A 20432-nucleotide genomic window follows, 5' to 3' on the forward strand; every position below is an offset into this window, starting at 1 on the left:
ACACAGGTTGGCCAGACAAGTCTGAGTTAGTGCCAGAGGAGACGGGTGTACCCAAGCCGTGCACATGCACGTATCATAAGGCCATGTACAGATAATGCTGGTATGTAGCCGTATCCTAAAGCACATACGTATAATATACCGTGTGCCGAGAGTCGAATTCCATCAAAATCTCACTTGTTGGCCAATTTTCAGCCCTCAGGTGGGCGATCATAGGTGGGCGCATCCGGCCACCTGAGTGACCCACCCATGTGGTTACTAGTGATTTTAAAAAGGTATAAATAGTATTATTATGTTTTTCATTTTCTCATTTATTACATTAAGGAGCTTGGTGAGAAGAGTAAAGAGGAGAGAGAAAAGAAGGGAGAAAAGAGAACAGAGAAGAAGAAAGGGGGACGGAAGAGGAAGAAGAAATGGATTTAAGCGGTGCCAAGGTTTGATCTTCCCATTCCAACACCGGAAGAGTGATCCTCAACACGAGATCTACGATTGGAGGTGAGCAAAGGCTATGTTTCGTAAACTTTCGCCAAACCCAAGTAAAACCCTTGATTTGGGGAGAGTTTCTTGAGATCTTGTAAATCTCACTTGAGATGATGAATCTAAGGTTTAATAGGTGGTCTATGTGTTGATTTTGAAGGATTTAAAGAAGTGTTTACAAGGTTGGAGAAGCATTGGTGATTTCTTGAGCTAAGAAGTGATTTTGGGGTTTTGGAAGAAGTTCTTGAGCAAAGAAGGTAGGATGGCTTTTCAATCTTTAAATATAACTTAGATTTATGTTAGAATCATCTTATAAGACCTTGAATGTGTGGAAAATGTGATTGGAAAACCCCATTTGATTCCCCAAAGGTTGGGGAAAGTTTCAGCGAAAAAGGCATTTTTCCGCCCTCTCAGGTGGGTTGAGACCGGTGGGCCGCGCTGCCCACCTGAGGGCACCCGCCTGAGAGGGTAGGCCCTCGGGGCTGACCGGTTGGCTGACCTGCCTATCGGTCATGACCGGTGGGCCGACCCACCCACCTGAGATGATCGGTGGGCCGTGACAGGTGGGCTGTCTGACCCAACCTAGTGGCCCCCAACATGATTTTTGTGTCCGAATGGACCCAAAATGGACGTGCAACCTTATTTTATGATTCTAAACATGATTTTATCATTAAATCTTGTTAGTTTTGACCCCAAAGTAGTGAATTTCTAACCCCATTCACTTATGATAGGTTCACCAAAGTTTACGTTTCTCGCGCCGGATCTCACCCATACCCGGCGTGAGTCATTGTACACAACAAGTAAGTGGGGAGAGGATGTTTGGCCTTATTTTAAGGCTTGTTTGGCATTCATTCAATTGTATCTAGACTAGCCATGTCATCATCCAAACTATGTGTAGCTTAGCCATCCTCATATGATTATGACATGTGTGTTGTGTTTCAATTTTTAAATGCTAAATGATGATGTGCTTATGTGATGAATGATGGGATCATTATGCATGGTGCATTGTTAGATTAGATGCCATAGTCGGCTTGGAAACAAGTGCATTGGTGGCCCGTGGAATGAGACGCGGTGGTACTATGCAATCGTACTATGTCATATAGGAGCATGCGGTTTAGGATTATCATTTTCCCATGCTACGACCCTTCCCAACAGGGGTTGAGGTGTTGGGTTACCATTTGGGGGGAAGCAGTGGTCGCGGTTGTCGGGTCACTGTGGCTGTTAGACATACGCCCGACTGGTCATCAGGACAGTCGGCAACCTCGGTGGTATATTCAAGAGGGCTAATCGTACTGCTTTTAGATTGCTGGAGTTAGCACCTTTTCTTCTATCATTTACTTTTATGTTGAGAGTCGGTAGTTGGCATGCTTTACTTTTTCAAGTACTCACTGTGGGCCTTCTCGGACAGCCCTATGGGCATATCGCGGGATGGAGTTCGCGGCTCGTACCTGGAGTATACGCGCACTGTGGTTGTAGTAGCACTAAACCCAAGACTTAGTAAAGTTGTTTCGGTGGATGTGAGTTAAAATGAATTGCATAGCATATAATGCATATGGTTGTGATTGTTGTGTGGTCCTTCTTTTCACTTACTGAGCTAGTGAGTTCATCCCACGTGCGCACCTCTTTTAGATGATTTTGCAGGTCACCAACCTGAAGACCAAGGGTCGAGCCCCACAATTGAATTCCCCGAAGAGGATTGGTGGGTCCCCGAGGAATATGAGCATGGTACGGATTGCTCGTGTGAGGGCTGTGCTGTGGGACCGCAGCAGTGACGCCGTATAGGATTTTACTTTTTGATTCTTTTGGTGACCCCTTTTTTGTGTACTTGATACGTGAATTGATATTCTTTTTGTGTAAATATCATGCATGTGGGCCCACATATATTTATCAATATACTACAATTTGGGTATCAAGTATATTGGGGTATTTACAGGTAAATTAAGTCTTCCGCTGAACTTTTGAATGTTTATCTTAGACGTGTGTATGCTGTGGTTGGGTACTGTATCAGATGATCCTGGCAGGTTTGGGTTAACCGGAGTTAACCCGGTCACCGGTCCGGTTCTGTATGAACGGGGTGTGACAAAACCTACACTGACTTCTTTCTCCCAAATAGCTACTGCTAGCCCCTCCCCCCCCCCCCCAAAAAAAAAAAATTTTGTTGTTTTGGAACTGACACCAACTTCGCTGCCACTGATGATCGCACATCATCATTTTTGGGTTGCGTACTCTAAGCAGGGAGCTGTTTAGCATCCAAGCCAGCATAGTCTGAAGTATTCTGAGTAGTAAGGGACACTTCCTTTACTTTTCCCTTTATTTTCCTAGTCTTGGAAAACTTACATACTTACTAATAGTTGACTCTGCGTACTCATTTACTATAGTCATCTTGTCTGATCTCCATTGCATCTATGTATTTGTGTGCGTGCATATTTGTATCTTGTTACGTGCATGTTAGGCTATAGTGGGATAGTATTATATATGTTTTTTCTATATGTTATGTTATGTTGTCCTATTGAGTTGACTGTGGCTTCTAGTCATCTTAGTATTTATATATCCATTTTTTGTATCTTTACAACAGGTGCGTCGGGTAGGCAGCCGATACCGTATATTTATTTTCAGCCAATCACTTTTGTATGGATCCTACTTTCTTACTAAGTATCTCTTGACTATTTAATTTTTTTTTTCCTATCGGTTATAGCATGTCTTGTGGTTCTAATCTTGTTGTTAAGCACAGATTTAGATTTGCATCATGGAACATTGGATCTCTCACAGGTAAGATTATGGAGTTGATAGATGTTATGCGGAAAAGAAGGATTAATGTTGCGTGTGTTCAAGAAACAAGATGGAAAGGTAGTAAAGCTAAGGGATTGGATGACTTTAAGCTATGATACTTGGGAAATGAAAGTGGGAGAGGGGGAGTGAGCATAGTAGTTGACAAAGATCTTAAAGATGACATTGTGGAAGTTAAGAGACTCAGAGATAGGATTCTCGCCATTAAACTAGTGCTTGGCGATGAAGTTATCAATATAGTTTGCGCTTACGCACCCCAAGCAGGACTTGATGACAGGGTTAAGGTACAATTCTGGGAGGATATGGATGAATTGATTCAGGGTCTCAGCCAGAGGAAGAAAATTATTTTTGGTGGGGACCTCAATGGCCATGTAGGCAAGGGTCGCAGAGGTTTTGAAGAGGTGCATAGAGGACATGAACTTGGGGAGAGGAATGCAAAAGGGACCTCCATGTTGGACTTTGCGATAGCTTATGACCTTTGCATCGTGAATACCTTTTTTGAGAAGAGATATGAGCATGTGGTTACTTATAAGAGTGGATTGCATGTAAGCCAAATTGATTTCTTTTTGACAAGAAGATCCGACAAACTGCTTTGCAAAGATTGTAAGGTTATTCCGGGAGAGAGTTTAATGGCTCAACATCGACTGCTGGTCCTGGATTTGCACCTTAGTATGAGGCTACATAAGAAGGTAAAGCAAGTATGCCCGAAGATTAATTGGAGGTGACTACATGAAGTAGCCCTAAAATCCTTTACAGATAAAGTGATCAAACAAGTCAAGTGGGACTATGTAAGAAAACCAATGAGATGTGGACTACAATGACGAATTGCATTAAGAATGCGGCTAAAGAGGTCTTAGGGTTATCTAATGGTAGGTGGCGTACTCCTAGAGAGACCTAGTGGTGGAACAACAAGGTCCATGCCTCCATTAAGACTAAGAAGGATTGTTTTAAGACTTGGCAGAGGACTAAAGAGGATGAGGATAGATATCACACAGCTAGGAATGAGGCTCAAAAGATTATGCGAAAAGCTAGAAAAAGGAAATATAATGAGCTGTATGCAAACCTTAATACAAGGTGTGAGGGTAGCGGCCGGAGAATTATCTTCCCCTTTGAGGGGGGGGGAAAGGACTTGCATTCGGGCCTCTCTCCTCTCTTTCTCTTTTTTAGGGAGGGTTGTGTTGTGTGTGCTTTCCTATGGGCCCCGCACCGCCGTATTGCCACTTGGAGATACGTAGAGGCCTATTTCGCAGGAGTGTAAAGTTCATCATTTAGACGTGGGTTTGATGATGATCCAATACGGGGGATTGGGATCATGTAAAAAAAGGGGTTTAGAGTCACCACCTAGGATTATGGGCCTAGGACTTGGGGGTGGGCCCGATTCTTGAGAAAAGGGCCCGGAAGTCGGTCTAGTCCAGAGATTTAGGGTACGTGTTAGGTTATAGAATTGGGAAGGTGTTAGGCACCCAATCTGTCCGATTCAACCGATCTTCCTACTAGATGCTTAAGAACGAACATTTTCCATGATTATTCCTATTCCGCATGCATGGCTAAATTATCACTCATATGTACATTGACTAAATTTAAAAGATTATATACACTACAACAAGGTCAATATAGAGTCTACATTATGCTAATTCGAGTAAGAAATTATACTTGAGCTTGACCCTTGTTTCGGGTCAAGAGGGATGGGACTTTGATTAGTGCCGACACGAACTATCTTTTGGATTTTCCTAGCTCAGGGGAAGATGGTCTTAACCTCCAACTTCCTTTCTCGAGAGATGTTGATTGGACAGAGTTCCGACTAGGAACGGTTACTTTTAGATTTTGATTGTGGTATTGATTGTGCAGAGCTTTCACTAGGGATGGGCTACTTCTGGGTTTTGGCTGAGGTGGCACTCCGATAGAGCTTCCGCTGGAAATAGGCTATTCTTTAGGAATTGAGGAACTTCGAAGGCTCGAAGAACACTTCAGATCTTATAAAGATCTCTTCGAAGGCTTAATGAACCTCAAAAGGGGGAAGAAGACTAAGGGAAAACTTTTCCTACCAAAACTCAGTCAAAGAAAGCAAAGGATTGAAGAGTTTCGAAGGCTCGAAGAACACTTCAAAGATTCGAAGAAACTTCAGATATTATGAAGATCTCTCCGAAGACTTGAAAAACCCCAAGGGGGGAGGGGAAGAGAGAGGGTAGAGCTTCTCTACAAAGGGATGCTCACTAAGAAGCTTAGGTTATTGTGTTGTCAAACCAAAGGGATGGGGGTATTTATAGGATTCTTGAACCAATGGGGAGGAAAGGGAAAATTCCTTAGCCAATAGGGAGAAAAAGTTGTTTTCCTAAACCAATGGGATGAAAATATGGAATTTTGGGCCAATGGGGTGGAAGATGATGTTCTTTGGCTAATAGGAAAAAAGTAAAATCTTTTTGGCCAATAAGGTAAAAAGATACATTTTTGGGCCAATGGGAGGTTACGGCGTAGGGTATGCTAGTGGGGTAGTGTATAGTGTATAAGAGGGTAGAGAGAAAATCTCTTCACTCAACAGGTTAATGGAACACATATTCTGGCCATTAATGGCGGCACATAAGACTGGGTAAGGGTGGCCGGGGTAGCTATGGGTGCACAAGGCAGGCAGGGTGTGCGCGGGGAAGCTGGCAGGGGTGTGTGGCACATGGCGCGCAGGACAGGTAGGGTTGTGCATGGCAAGGGTGCATGGTGTAGGCATGGTGAGCATGGCAAGCAGGCAGGGGTGCTCGGTGGGCTGGCAATGGTGCAAGGCAGGTAGGCGGGGGCACGAGGTAGGTAGGCGCGTGGGGTGTGTGGGGGCTAGCATACTCGGGGCACGTGCCCGGAAGGGTTGGTGGGTGCACGAGGCACATAGGAAGGGGGCGTGTCTCTGGCAAATGAGAGCGCGAGGCATGCACGTTGGGGGGTGCAGCACTAGCAGGCGAGGGCACGAGGCCTGTGCGATGGGGACGTGAGGCACATGCAGGGGCACGCGGCACTAGCTGGAGAGGAAGCGCAGCGCGATATATGGGGTTGGATGGCTGGCCCACACGAGGCTAGCTGGCATACATGGGGCTGTGCATGGGGCTGGCTGCTTGGCATGCACGGGGTTGCGCACATGAGGCAGGCAGAGCTGCACTCGCATAAACATGTGATTTTCCAAGAAAGATTGTGGGAGATCCAATGGTTCGATTTTGACGTACCATATATTGTTGGAATCGTGGTTCTGAGTGCTATCCATCCGTAAAGTCATTCTGACTAGATTCCTTCGAATATAAAAAGTCATAATTGGGCCCTCTTCCCTCCCGCATGGGATTTTTGTGGTTTTAGGTGAATAGGGGATGTTTATGGGTTTTCTTAATCAATTATCATCTTTATTTATCGGAAGCAAGAAGTGATGTCCAAGATCTACAATTCATCATAGCTAGAGAGGGTGACAAAATTGTGTATCTACAGAATGCCCTTCTTTGGCCGAGGCCTATACCAACATCGAAGGGCAAAGAAAAGAACGATCACATTTTGTCACCCAGAGGATGTATTGCCGTCATTTTTCTCATTAATGACGGAGTTGAAAAATGCAACAGATAATATCTTTTAACTACTTTAAAGTTTGAGACTTACTTGGATTGCCGATTTGTAGGAAAGAAATTCGCTACTCTTCCAATCTTGCAAAAGGCGTTAGTATTTGATCTTTGTCTTTTCTTATGCCAGTCTAGGAGATTTGGTTTCCAGGCTGGGTCTTTTGATCCAATCTAGGCTATCTGGGACCGTCGATTAGAAGAAAAAAATTTCGCTGCTCTTTCAATCTTGCAAGAGAAAAAATTTTTGATTCCTGAATTTTCCTTGGCCGGGCTTCCATGTGCCAGCCCAGGGAATTCATCAATGAGATCGAGCCACTCGGAGCCGATTCAAAGAGATTGGCCACCTGGGGCCAGTTCAATGAGATTGGGCCATCTGGGACCGAGTCAATAAAATTGGGCCAGGCCAGTCCAATGAAATTGGGCCACTTGGGGCCGAGTTAATATGATTGGGCCACTTGGGGCCAATCCAATGAAATGAGGCCACCTATGGCCGATTCAATGAAATTGAGCCACCTGGGGCTAGGTCAATGAGATTGTTTCTTTTCTTGATTTCTTTCATGTCCCTTGATTGGGATTCTTGAGCTTTGAACCCAGAGATTGAAGTTTTGAATTTTACCCTTTTTGATTTTGAATCTTGCTCTTTGCTTTTGGAATCTTGCTTTTTTGCTTTTGATTTTACTACAATTTTATCTACCAATGGGATTTGACTTTCACCTTCCCTCTTCATGTGATATAATTTTTATCTACCACACAAATTTTGATTTGGATTTCACTTCCCTTTTCATGTGATGTAATTTTTTATCTACCCATTTGCTTTGTATTTCACCTTCCCTTTGATTTTTACCTTCTACTTTCATGTGATATAATTTTCTTCTACCACAAGAAATAATTTTGAATTTGGAATTTTGTGGTAAGAACCTTTAATTTGCACCTTGGAATTGGAATCTCAATTTTTTTTGATAAGATGAATTTTTTACCCATAAAATGGTCCCCCCTCCTGTTCATCCTCCATTTTGATTTTTCTGAGTTGGGAACGATTTGTGAGTGAGTGAGCTCGGGTTTTTGAATCTTCTCAAAGATTCAAAGATTTTTGCATTTTTTCGGGTTTCTTCAAATTTTTTCGAAGATCTTCGAGTTTCCCTCAAAGTTCTTCATCCTCTTTTTGAAGATCTTCAGTCATTTGAAGAATTTGACATCTTTTTGGGTTTTTTTGTAAATTGTGAAACTTCTTGGGTTTTCTTATAATTTTAAAAAATATGGCTTAGAGCAGAAAGAGAAAGACTTGCGGAGAGGTCCGGCTGGATGGTTGTAGCAATTCTTCTCAAGAGAAGAGAGTCCTACGGATTGGAACACCGATCAAACACTTCACGGGACTCAGGATCATATTTGCAACTCAGTATGAGGCAAATGGGTAAGTCCTTGTATTTTATTCATTTATTATTATGTTTTTTTTTATTATGATTATTATTTTTAATTTTATCCTAGGAGCACGATGGGTGAGTACCACCGACCTTGGCCAGATATGGTCATTTGAACATAGCTCGGGATTGGTACAAGATGCTCCCCTGCAGAGTGAGGGAGTTGGTTAACTCATCATACCTGAGTCGATTGGCTTCCATAGCGACTAGGAAGTTCAGCCTGGCATTGGCAGGGGCCCTGATGGAGAGATAGTGGTTGAGCACTCACACCTTTCATCTTCCTACTAGCAAGATTACCATTACACCTCTATGCTTCTATGCTCTAACGAGCATACCATTTGGAGGAGACCCTTGTCTTTTCCTGAGACTTTGACAACACGGGAGTTCACAAATCTGACAGGCATTGATATCTAGGACGACCAAAAAGATATCCATTTAGGCGAGATTAGTGCCCGCTGGTGGAGTTCAGACCTATAGACGAACCCTGGTAACATGGCGTAGGTGACCCGTTCTTTCCTTCTATTTACTATGGGTCAGTACCTCTTTAGTAACCTTTGGGGTAGGGTGGACATTCACATGGGTCCTTTCTTCTGAAATATTCGGGAAGTGGACACCTGGGATTGGGGTGGGCCGCTTATGCATACTTTTTGCGGACTCTAGACCTACTCATATGGAGACCGAGGTCTCAAGGGAGCGGGCTACATCCTCCAGGTAATCTCTCATCCGTGTACCCATTTCTTTTCATTTGGTTTTATTTCCTCACTTTGATTTTTTAAATCAGCCCTGGTGCTATGAGCATTTGGAGATCATGGCTCTCGTACTGAAAGATCCTCGAGCATCGCCCTTTCCCATAGCCACAAGATGGGGAGATAGCTGAGTACTTAGGTGTTGGTGCCATCCTCTAGGGACCACTACTCGTTCTTTCCTAAACGGTCTTACAAAGGTAAGCCACGCTTGTCATTAAATTTCCTTATGTCCTGTGTTGTACTTTCTTTTCTTGAATTTGCAGGTCACTTGGAGACCATTCCATACTCTTACGTTCCCAGATCTTGGTGAAGTCACCCAGGCTAGATACTTATTAGAGAATTGAGCCCTATTCAGGGATTTATGGGCCCATGCTTGGTATTTAGGAGAGAGAGTTATATCCCAATGGCCTGATTCTGATACACGCTTCTCTCCTTGTCTTCCTCCACCGACTATGCATTGTCTAGAGTGCATTCCTATGGATCAGATCGAAAGACTGGCCGATGGAACATGGGATGACTCGTTCCTAGAACAAGATAGGGATTATAAGACCTTCCTTGAGAAAGAGATGGTATGCACCCCTTTTGGTCCTGACGGTCCAGTGGTATGTTGTTCTTCCTTGAGTATCACCTTTATGCTTCAATTTCTTTTTGTTTAGCCTTGATTGATGATCTTTCAGGGGAGAACAAAGCGTGCAGACCCTCCTACTCTTCAATCACATGTTGGTGGTGCTAGTCCATCCCAAGCCGAACCTTTTACTAGTGTGGGTGGATCCCTTAGGATAGCTACCATTCCCTTCCATGGCTTCCCCAGTTGGACATATCCCAACACAGCCAATCTTTGCATCCCTCATCTTTTGGGGCGGAGAACAAATATAGATGCTTCTTTTGGGCTACCTATTCCATATGACTATGTGTCACACCTTGTTCACACAGAACTGGACCGGTGACTGAGTTAACACTTGTTAACCCAAAACCTACCAGGATCATCTGATACAGTAACCACAACACAGCATACATACACACACTAAACAAAGCAATTTTGGTATTTCAACGAAAGTCTTATATATATTTATTTGTAAATACCCCAATACTCTTGATACCCAAATTGTATTATATAATACATATACATGTGGGCCCGTAGGCATGATATATACACAAGAATTACAATTTAAACATCTAGAGCACAAAAGGGGTACCATCATAAAATAATAAAAAAGAAACCCGGTATGGTATTAATGTTGCTAACTCGCAACACAACTATTGTACGAGCACTCGGCCCTGCACCCAAGATCTTTAGGAACCCACCAGTCCTCAGCTAGAAACTCCATAGTAGATCTCGACTCTAGCTCTTCAGACGGATAACCTACAAGATCCTCTAAAAATTGGTGCACATGTGGGATGATTTCACTAGCCCAGTAAGTGAAAAGAAAGACCAAGCAAGCATTCGCAATATAAATGAGCCTATATGCATGTAGTTTATTTTATTATCTTAGTCCACCTAGACAATAATTCTAAGTTATAGGTTATGTGCTACTCGCAACCACAGTGTGTATATGCTCAGGGTATGAGCTGCGAACCCTATCCCTCGATACTCCCATAGGGTTGTCGGAGAAAGCCAGCCTTGGGTACCAAAAAAATAAATTGCTATTCCTCAGTGACATTAAAGTAAATTACTGTTTCTCAGTGACATTAAAGTAAATTGCTATTTCTTAATGATATTAAAGTAAAATGGGCCTTGCCCTATATTAAATTAAAAACAGTACGATTAGCCCTCTTGTTATATCACTAAAGTTGCCGACAATCCTAACGATCAGTCGGGCGTACTTCTAACCCCACCATTGATACATAACCTCGGGCTTCCCCCTAGTGATATACCCAACACCTAAACCCCTGCTGGGAAGGGTCGTAGCACAAGGATATATCATTCCTAACCGCATTCTCCTATGTGAGATAGTACGACTGCATAGTGCCACTGCGTCCCATTCCACAGGCCACCAATGCATTCGTGTCCAAGCCAACTACGGCATCTAGTCTAGCAAAGCATCATATTCAATAGTTTAAAGTCATCCATCTCATATCTCCAAGCAAGAATAAGCATTTAACAATTAAAGATAATAGCATGTCAAGTTATAAATGAATTTCATAATGCACACATCAATGCATGCAAATGGCACTCGTAGATGACTAGTCTACATGATATATGAAATGATGACATGGTTAGTCTACATCATTAATGAAATGCTGTAAAAACACTCCAAAAATAAATTCAATGTCATCTTCCTACTTACTTAATTGTGTACAATGATCACCCTTGGTACGAGGAAGATCTGGCGTGCTATAACGCGAGTTTTCTAGTACAACCTATCATAAAAGAGGTCGAGCTTAGTATATCTTTACTTTAGGCTCATAACCAATAAGATATAATGATCCCAACATGTTTAAAATCATCAAAGGAGGTTGCCCAACAAGTTTGGGCCCAATCAGAACCCGAAAAGTCAGATTGGTGGATCAACCGGCTGGCAAGGCAGCCACCAGTCCTTGCTCGCTACTCAACCCAGGGATGCCTGAACTGGTGGGCCAAGACGGATGGGACAGGGACCCACCGATCTTGTTCATCGATCGATGCAGTAGCTCAACTAGGACAGGCGAGCTCCAGATTGGTGGGTCCGACCATTTCATGGCACCCACCACTAGGAACCGAGATTTTTGATGTTCTCTTCCATTCTTCATCCCACCTTGGGAAAACCAAAGAGAGGTCGATTCAACCTCATTTCCCACAAATATAAGGTCACACATCATGATTCCAACTTAGATCTATGATCGATTCAAAGTTCCAAGCTTGGGTTTTATCTCTTTGCTCAAGAACGCTTCAAAACCTCCAATCTTCTCTTTAGCTCAAGAGATCAACAAATGCTTCACAAATCTTGCAAGTTCTTCCTCAAAATCCTTCATAAACAACATGTAGGTCCTTTATTAAACCTTAGATTTACATCCCCAAGAGGGGTTAATAAGATCTAAAGGATTCCCAGCCAAATCATAGGGTTTCACTTAGGGTGTCATAAGGGTTTAAGAAATATAGACTTTACTCACCTCAAAACGTAGATCTCGAGATGAGGGTCTCTAATCCGATTTTGGATTCAAGAGATCTGACCTCGGCGACGCACAACGATCATCTTCTTCCCTCCTCTCTCCTCTTTCTTCTTTTTCTCTCTCTTCTTTGCTTTCTCACCCACCGTGTAAAACAATAAATGAGGATGAAAGAAAGGTAATAAATGTTATTTATAGTTGAGTCAAAATATCTAAAGATCAAAGTGGTTGGTCACACTGGTGGGTCCGACCCATCAATGACCACCCACCAATCGGCCAAAACTTAGCCGAATCATTGGGATTTTCAATGGGGCTAGGCCCTGTCACAAATTTCACTCTTGGTAATCGATCAACACACGTACTTAGTATAAAATATGGTTTTGTACCTTTATTGTGCGTACATGACCTCGTGATATGTACAAGTGCACGGCTTGGGTACACGGACGTCACTAGGTACTGACTCCAACTCATCTGGCCAACCTGAGTTCAGAGTCACCCTTGCCATCATGCTCCATAAGGTACTCACCTTGGCTCGCTCAGGTTCAGGTCCTGCAAGACCAAATTGAACCAACTGGGAAATTAGACTGGGTTTAGAGAGTAGGGTATCACATTCACCCCCCTTTTTGAAAATCTCATCCTTGAAATTAAGGTAGCTTGTTGTCTGAAAAGATGAAGATATTTGGCTTGGATGTCATCCTCTTTTTCCTAAGACGCTTCTTTAAGTGAATGGTTGGCCCATCAAATCTTCACAAAAATGGTGGAGCGATTGGGAAGAGTCTTTATTTTTTGGTCAAGGATTTCAGTGGGAGGTTCTTCATAAGTCATAGCAACTTCTGAATTTTTTAATTCCATGTGCAGTACATATGATGGATCATGGATGTATTGCTTTAGCATAGACACGTGGAACACATTGTGAACATTGCTAAGATGGAAGAGCCAACATATACGCTACGGAGCCAACTCGAGTCAAGATCTAAAATGGGCCAATATACCTTGGACTTTGTTTGCCCTTCCTGTGGAATCTATGCAAACCTTTGGTAGGAGAGATTTTGAGGAACACTTTCTCCCCTTCGTGGAATTCCATATTTTTCTTGCGGTTGTCTATATAGCTCTTTGATGTGATTGGGCTGCTTTAATTCTTTCCCGAATGACGCCGACCTTGTCACATGTCATCTGTATCATTTCTGGTCCAAGCATTTGTCATTCACCTACTTCATCCCAATATAGGGGCATTCTGCACTTTTTGCCATATAATGCCTTATACGGAGCCATCCGAATTATGGTTTGATAGCTATTATTATAGGAAAACTCCATGAGAGGTATGTATTCTTCCCACCTGCTCCATTGCACAAGCCCTGAGCATGTCTTCCAATATTTGAATGGTTCATTCTGATTACCCATCAGTCTGTTGATGGAAAGCAATACTCAGATTCACTTGTGTCCCCAAGGCTTGTTGGAGACTCTTTTAGAATCTTGATGTGAATCTCAGGTCTGTATCTGACATAATGCTTACCGGTACTCTATGTAAACAGACTACGTTATCCATATAAAGTTGGGATAACTTATCTATGGAGTAATTGGTTCTGATCAGGATAAAATGAGCAATCTTGGTAAGCCTGTCGACTACCACCCAAATTGCATCCATTCCCTTGGGTGTGCGGGGTAGTCCTGTGAAAAAATCCATGGTGATCCTGTCCCACTCCTACTCCGGTACGGGGAGTGGCTGTAGAGTAACATATGGTCGATGACTTTCTGCCTTAACCTTCTGACACATTAGACATTTTGCTACATACAAGGAATAGTGGTTTTCATTACTGGCCACCAATAGCTTTGTTTAAGATCTTTATACACCTTTGTACTTCCAGGATGAAGTGAGTATTCAGAACTGTGTGCTTCCTTCACAATCTTATCCTGTATCTCCATGTCATTAGGCACACATAATTGGTCTCAAAATAGCAATGCCCCATCGTTGGCTACTATGATGTTAGGGTCGTTCATTGTCTACTCTTGAACTTTTAGCATGATCTTTTTAGCTCAGGATCCAAAGATTATTTTGCTATCACCTCTTGTCTGAAGGATGGATGTACCTGTAAGGCTGTCAAGGATATAGTCAAATGCTTAACATCATCTAGCTGATGTTCAAGCTCCAAGGTTGCCCCTTCATATTATAGACACCCAATTTGTCATAGCTATAATGAAATGTGGATCTTGGACATAACTCTCGGCTTCCGATCAATAGAGATGATGATGAAAACATTCTCCTATCCGAAACCCTGGAAACCCCTGCACAGGAGAGAAGAGGGTCCAATTTTGTCTTTCTATATACAAAGGAATATGGTCAAGATGACCATATAGATGGATAGTGCTCGAAAATACGATTCTGAAAATATATGGCACATCAAAATCGGACCGTCGGATCTCTCGCGATCATCCTTGAAAAATTATATTTTTTCGTATGCATACCTTGCACACTGGCAGGCCTGCTGGAAACCAGAAAAATCCCCTACCTATCCCAAACACCCTAAAATTCATCCCACACCTACCCAGATAACCTGAAAACATTCCCCTACCAGAAACCTTAGAAACCCTTGTGCGGGAGAGAAGAGGGTCCAATTTTGACATTTTATATATGAAAGAATCTAGTCAAGATGATCGTACGGATGGATAGTAATCGAAAGTATGATTCCAACAATATATGGTACGTTAAAATTGGACCGACGGGTCTCCCGTGATTGTCATTAGAAAAATCTATGATCGCACGAGTGTTGGCTAGCAGGCTAGCCCGCACGCGTGCCTGTTGCCCATGGCCGCAGCACATGGCTGCTGCCCATAGGCTGCAACATATGTGTGCTAGCCAGCCCACACCCTTTTGCCCATGCTTGCACCCCCGTAGTCCTATGCCCGCGCCCCCACAGGCACATACCTAGGCCCCCGCAGCACAAGCCCGCAACCCCGCAGGCACATACCCGCGCCCCTGTAGGCACATGCCCACACCTCCTCTGCACATGCCCGCACCCCTGCAGGCCCATGCACATGCCCCCTTCACCCATGAGTGCCCCTTTGCTAGCTGCGCACATAGCTGCTACCCATGGTTGCGGCCTATGCTTGCTGCCCATGCCTGCTGCCTCAACCAGCCTTCTATGCTGCACACCCAAGCCACTTATGCCACTACCCGCATGCCATGCGCCGCACACCTATGACATTTCCCTCATTGTTTGCCTCCTTTACTGACCATGCCCCGTGCACTTTAGCCCAATCTTGCGCATCGCATGCAATGGCCGAGATTGATTTTCCGCTAGCCCGAATCTCTTCACCCACTTGAGACCAAAATCCCACTTTTTGGCTAAGAATTCTCTCTCCCCCAAACCCCCCTTTTACCCATTAGATAAAATCCTGTTTCACCCATTTTAGTCCAAGAACCCCTTTTATCCATTGGATAGAAGCTTGCTTCACCTATTTTAGTCAAGAACCCTCTTCTGTCTATTGGGTAAAAATTCTCCTTCCTTCCCATTGGTTCAAAAAACCTATAAATACCCCCTCCTTTGGATTTTACACACCAAACAACCCCACCTCACTCCATAGTTGTGAAGCTCTGCCCTCTCTCCTCCCCTCCCCCTCTTAATTTTCTTCAGGTCTTCCAAGCGATCTTCGTCAAGAGCCAAAATCTTGTTCGGATCTTCAAAGTGTTCTTCGGGACTTTGAAGATCTTCAATCCAAGTTCTTAGTTCAATCCAGTTTTTGCCAAAAATAGTGTGTTCTTCAACCCCCTCCTTTGAGTGTTCTTGGTTTCTACTAGAAATAGAAACCCCCTTGAGGTTCTTCGGGTCTACGAAGAGATCTTTGTCAGGATCTGAAGGTCTGTTCGGATCTTCAAAGTGTTCTTCAGGGCTTTGGGGATCTTCAATCCATTTTTAGGTTAATCCGTTTCTTTCCAAAAATAGCAGTTCCTAGCTGCAACCCTGTCCGAGTGCCCCTAGAATCTTTCTAGAAATATTATTTCCTAGCTGCAACCCTGTCCGAGTGCCCCTAGAATCTTTCCAGAAATAGCCATTCCTAGGGAAAGCTCTGCCGAAGTTCCACCTCAACCTAGCCCTCCCCCAGCCTATCCCAAGCGGAAGCTTTATTGAAGTGCCACCTCAGTCTGGCTTTGCCCTAGCCTATCCGTAGCCAAAGCTTTGCCGGAGTGCCACCTCATCCTAAGCTCAGAAATAGCCTTCCCTAGTCGAAGCTCTGTCTGAATCCAAATCCAAAAGTAACCGTTCCTAGCTGGAACCCTAACCGAATACCATCACAATCAGCATCTCTTAAGAAAGGAAGTTGGAGGTCAAGACCATCTTCCCCTGAGCCAGGAGAAACACAAAAAATAGTCTGAGCCAGTACTGATCAGGGGCCCACCCTTCTTGACCCGAAACAGTGGTTAAGTTCAAGTACAGTTTCTCAACCCAATTATCATCATGTAGACTTTATATAGACCTTGTCTTAATGCATATAGTAGTTTAAATTCAGTCAATGTATATATGTGTGATAACTTAGCCCTGCATATGGAATAGTAATAATTATAGAAAATGTTCGTTCTTAAGCATCTAGTAGGAAGACCGGTCGAACCAGGTAGATTGGGTGCCTAACACCTTCCCAATTCTACAACCTGACACTTACCTTAAATCTCTAGACCAGACTAACTTTTGGGCCATTTTCTCAGGAATTGGGCCCACCCCCGGTTCCTAGGCCCATAACCCTAGGTGGCAACTCCAAACCCCATTTGTATGATCCCGATCCCTATATTGGACCATCATCAAACCCCATCTCAACTGACAAATTTTACACTCTTACGAAATAGGGCCCCAAGTATCTCCGAGCTGCGATACGATGGTACGGGGCCCACAGGGTAAGTACACACGACACGAACCCCCTCCCTCATACGAAAGAGAACCAAAGAGAGGAGAGAGGATGGAATCAATGTGCACAAATCCATTTTTGGCCGCTACCCTCACAGTGGCGACTCCACTGGGGACAAATGTCAAGCTTCCAACACTAGATGCTACCTTTAAATGCAAGAACATTTTCCACCACATTTTCTTGAAAACGTGTTTAGGCTAACCCTATGTTTGTAATTGTATTTGCTAACCACATCATACATCGTGCTCGAAGTGAAATTATTTGGCGAGGAACTCCCTATCATGCCCGCACCCTCGGGGAGGTCAGTGCATGTCATGGAGAGTACTCTAAGAGAAAATGATACCCACTTCCTGTACAAGAGTGGAAGTTATCGTCAAATGGTGAGGATGTTGTAATTGTGCCAGCACCCTCAGGGAGGTCTGTGCACTTTATGACATTCTGAGATCGAATGCATCATCAAACGATGAGGATGTCCGTAATTGTGCCAGCACCCTCGGGGAGGTCTGTGCACTTGATGGCATTCTAAGATCGAATGATGGTTATCCTACATTACACTTTTACACACAATCACTCACGGTTCCACCACCCAGTGGCCAATTGCTTAACCTCGTGTGTAGTCACGAGTAATGGGCAAAGAAGTCACCCCTTGATCTCATACCTACGAGTATAAAAGGATCACATACTTTATGTATATAGATCCTGTCAAGGAAGCCTTATCGGTCCTATTGCATCCACTGCATGCTCGCATCATGTAGAAAATAGATAAAGAAGCTAGGAGAACCACAAGCTAACTATAGAACTTGTTTGCGATCTTGAAAAGGAATGTTCCTATATTATATTCCCATTGTAAAGAATTGCTTTCCTAAGTGGGTTTTGGATAAAAGGTGTCCCTCCTCCCTAAGAAGTACATGATTCAGAGGCAATCCCATCAAAGTCACGTAAAGTCCCGAGAAGTCCCGAGAAAAATCAGGAGGAAGGACACCTAGTGGGAAAAAGAGCAAGGAAAGCATGACTTTATTACATGAAATGTCTTATGGGAATATTCTTGATAAGCCATTTATATGACTCTTCTACTTATGATATCGAGTGGACTTGGGGCATCAAACCCTATCCACCCCTATCATTAAGCGGACTAACTTTGGATGGATCGTTAGTTTTTAATCTAGTGAATGTGTGAACAAGGGGTTGGGAATTCAAGAATCCTAAAATAAGCCACTCTTGGTTCAGGCACAATTCCACACCTCAAGTATTCTCTACGGTCCCTTTGGACGCGTCAGGGTAATTGGTTGACTCGCCTAAGTCCAGTGTCACCTCTGTCATCTCTCCAAGATTGTCTATTACCAAGTGATTATAGTCCTGTTAGTTGGATCCACATGACTTTGAATCACCTGAGCAAGCTTGGGTCCATCCCGTGGAGACCTTACAGACAGAAATGGTTGAAGTCAAGAGAGGATAGCTCAGATATTGCATGCACTTCAGAACCCTCCCAGATTTGATCCTAGGAATGAGCCGGCACTGGCTACGGGAGATGTGGATCAGAATGGAGCTACAGGTTATCGTGGGAACTCTTCTCTAGTTGACTCAGGAGAACCAGAGCAAGCTAGGCCAACCAGTGAAAGAGGATTCTTACCTACCCGTCCAAATGGTCAACGAGGGGTCTATTCCAGGGTCCCTCCTCCCAGGGTAGTGATTGAAGATGAGGAAGAGGAGTTTGCCGCACATGTCTGAATGGAGCCTCCAGAGAAAAAGAAAGAAAGGAAACTCAGAGGGCAATTAGAGAAGTTGAAAAATATGATTCGAGCGGGAAAGGGCACACCACTAAAAGATGCATAGGTTTACAACATGCAATTTAGGACTTGGTAGACAACAGAACCATTGAGGTCAAGGTGAAGCAACCTCCCAATGTCAACACCAATCCACTCCCTGATCATGTAAACAATCTAGATGAAGAAGCCACAGAGAGTGACCCACTCAACTCATTGTACCTAGAGCTCAGAAGAATCATATGAATGCCCGCGCTTACAGGAAACTCATGAGTCAAAGGGCCAGAGCCATGAGGACTCCCAAAAGAAGAGAACCATCAGGGGAAGAATTCGAAGATCGGACTCCCGCCATTCATCCTTTCTCATCAACAGAAGAATCTGCCATACCATATTACCAACCTCTGCCATACCTCCCACCTTCACCATATGATCAGCCTCCGCCATACCTTTCGCCTTCACTATATTATCAGCCTCCGCCATATCATCAACCTTCCCCCCACCATCAAGGAGAAGGAATCTCCTCATCCTATCACCCCCAATCTTTATATCCTACCTCTCACATTACATCATCTTCATACCATCCCACTTCTTATCCCTCATCACCCTCATACCAATCCCATTCTTAGGGTTCAGTATATAACCCAAGAGAAGGATGGACGGATGGGTACAATTGGAAGAATATGCTTGCACTACCATACTCCCAAAGATGACTTCATCAACAGGGTCAGTGAATGCATTAGGGGAGGACCAAGAAAGTGATCCCACTTCTCTAATTCAGTCTGCTATATCTTCAGAGGACAATCCAGAGGTAAATGAAGAGGTTACACTTGATCTTCTCAGAGCAGTAACCGCATTGGCCATAGGGGAACAGATCAAAGAGCACATCTCCCTAATCCACATAGGGAGAACACAGAGGATGATGAATCAGGCTGGTCTGACTTTGGGCCAGTGATGTCAAGACCAACCTATAAAAATCTTTCGGTCCATACGCTCTGAATACTATGAGAGTTTGGATACCGAAGAATTTGATGGTCCAGAAGAATCTGATGAAGAACCAAGTGAGGGGAAAATCAGTGAAGAAGAGGATGATGATAACGACGACGATGAGGATGAGGAAGAGGATGAGAATGATGGAGATGACTCTGATTCTCAAGAGGATGATGGGTATCTAGACTGGGATGACTACCAAGGGCCTTGGTACAATGACAATGAGTCAGAATATTACTCACTAGATCATCCGACATGTTTCTTAGTCTATTGTTTGAGATTTTAAATGTAACCGCAAGCGTACGGATCAATGTAGCTACGGGTCAAACTCAGAGAGAGTAGCTACTTTATTTTTTTTCTTTTAATAATGCGAAATTGAGCCTATTAATGGTTGTGATCTAATTCTAACTACCGTCCTAAACATATGTATCTAAAATAACGTCCTAACCATCTGTCATCTAAGAATTTAAAGACGCAAGCCACACAATTAAAAATAAATAAATAAATAAGTGAAACTAAAAAACCCACGCAATTAAAAAAAAATAAAGGAAAAAATGCTGAAACAAAAATAAAGTAAAAGAAAGGGAAGAAAGCTAGAGAGAGACTCACAAGTAGGTTTCTCTACTTAGCCAGAGGGATGCATCATAATATGAGCTTCCCTACTTGACCAGAGAATCACTCTTACAAGGGTTA

At 43.5% G+C, this 20432-nt stretch overlaps 1 protein-coding gene across 1 annotated transcript; it reads left to right on the forward strand.

Moving 5' to 3' along the window:
* Nucleotides 1-3170: 3170 nt before the first annotated feature.
* On the forward strand, nt 3171-9350 carry LOC122091581. The gene is made up of 3 exons (XM_042661588.1): nt 3171-3295; nt 3377-3806; nt 9270-9350. The coding sequence occupies exons 1-3, from the start codon at nt 3171-3173 to the stop codon at nt 9348-9350; spliced, it is 636 nt and encodes a 211-aa protein (XP_042517522.1).
* The last annotated feature ends 11082 nt before the right edge of the window (nt 9351-20432 follow it).

Source organism: Macadamia integrifolia, chromosome 10 (genome assembly GCF_013358625.1).
Source record: "Macadamia integrifolia cultivar HAES 741 chromosome 10, SCU_Mint_v3, whole genome shotgun sequence".
NCBI classification, from domain to species: domain Eukaryota; kingdom Viridiplantae; phylum Streptophyta; class Magnoliopsida; order Proteales; family Proteaceae; genus Macadamia; species Macadamia integrifolia.

Bases quoted from the DNA above. Each gene is read 5' to 3' on its own strand.
- LOC122091581 (XM_042661588.1), top strand. From the start codon at position 3,171: ATGTCTTGTGGTTCTAATCTTGTTGTTAAGCACAGATTTAGATTTGCA. The intron at 3,296-3,376 runs GTGTGTTCAAGA...GGGAAATGAAAG, and splicing joins AAAAGAAGGATTAATGTTGC to TGGGAGAGGGGGAGTGAGCA. The intron at 3,807-9,269 runs GTAAGCCAAATT...TTGAATTTGCAG, and splicing joins CTTATAAGAGTGGATTGCAT to GTCACTTGGAGACCATTCCA.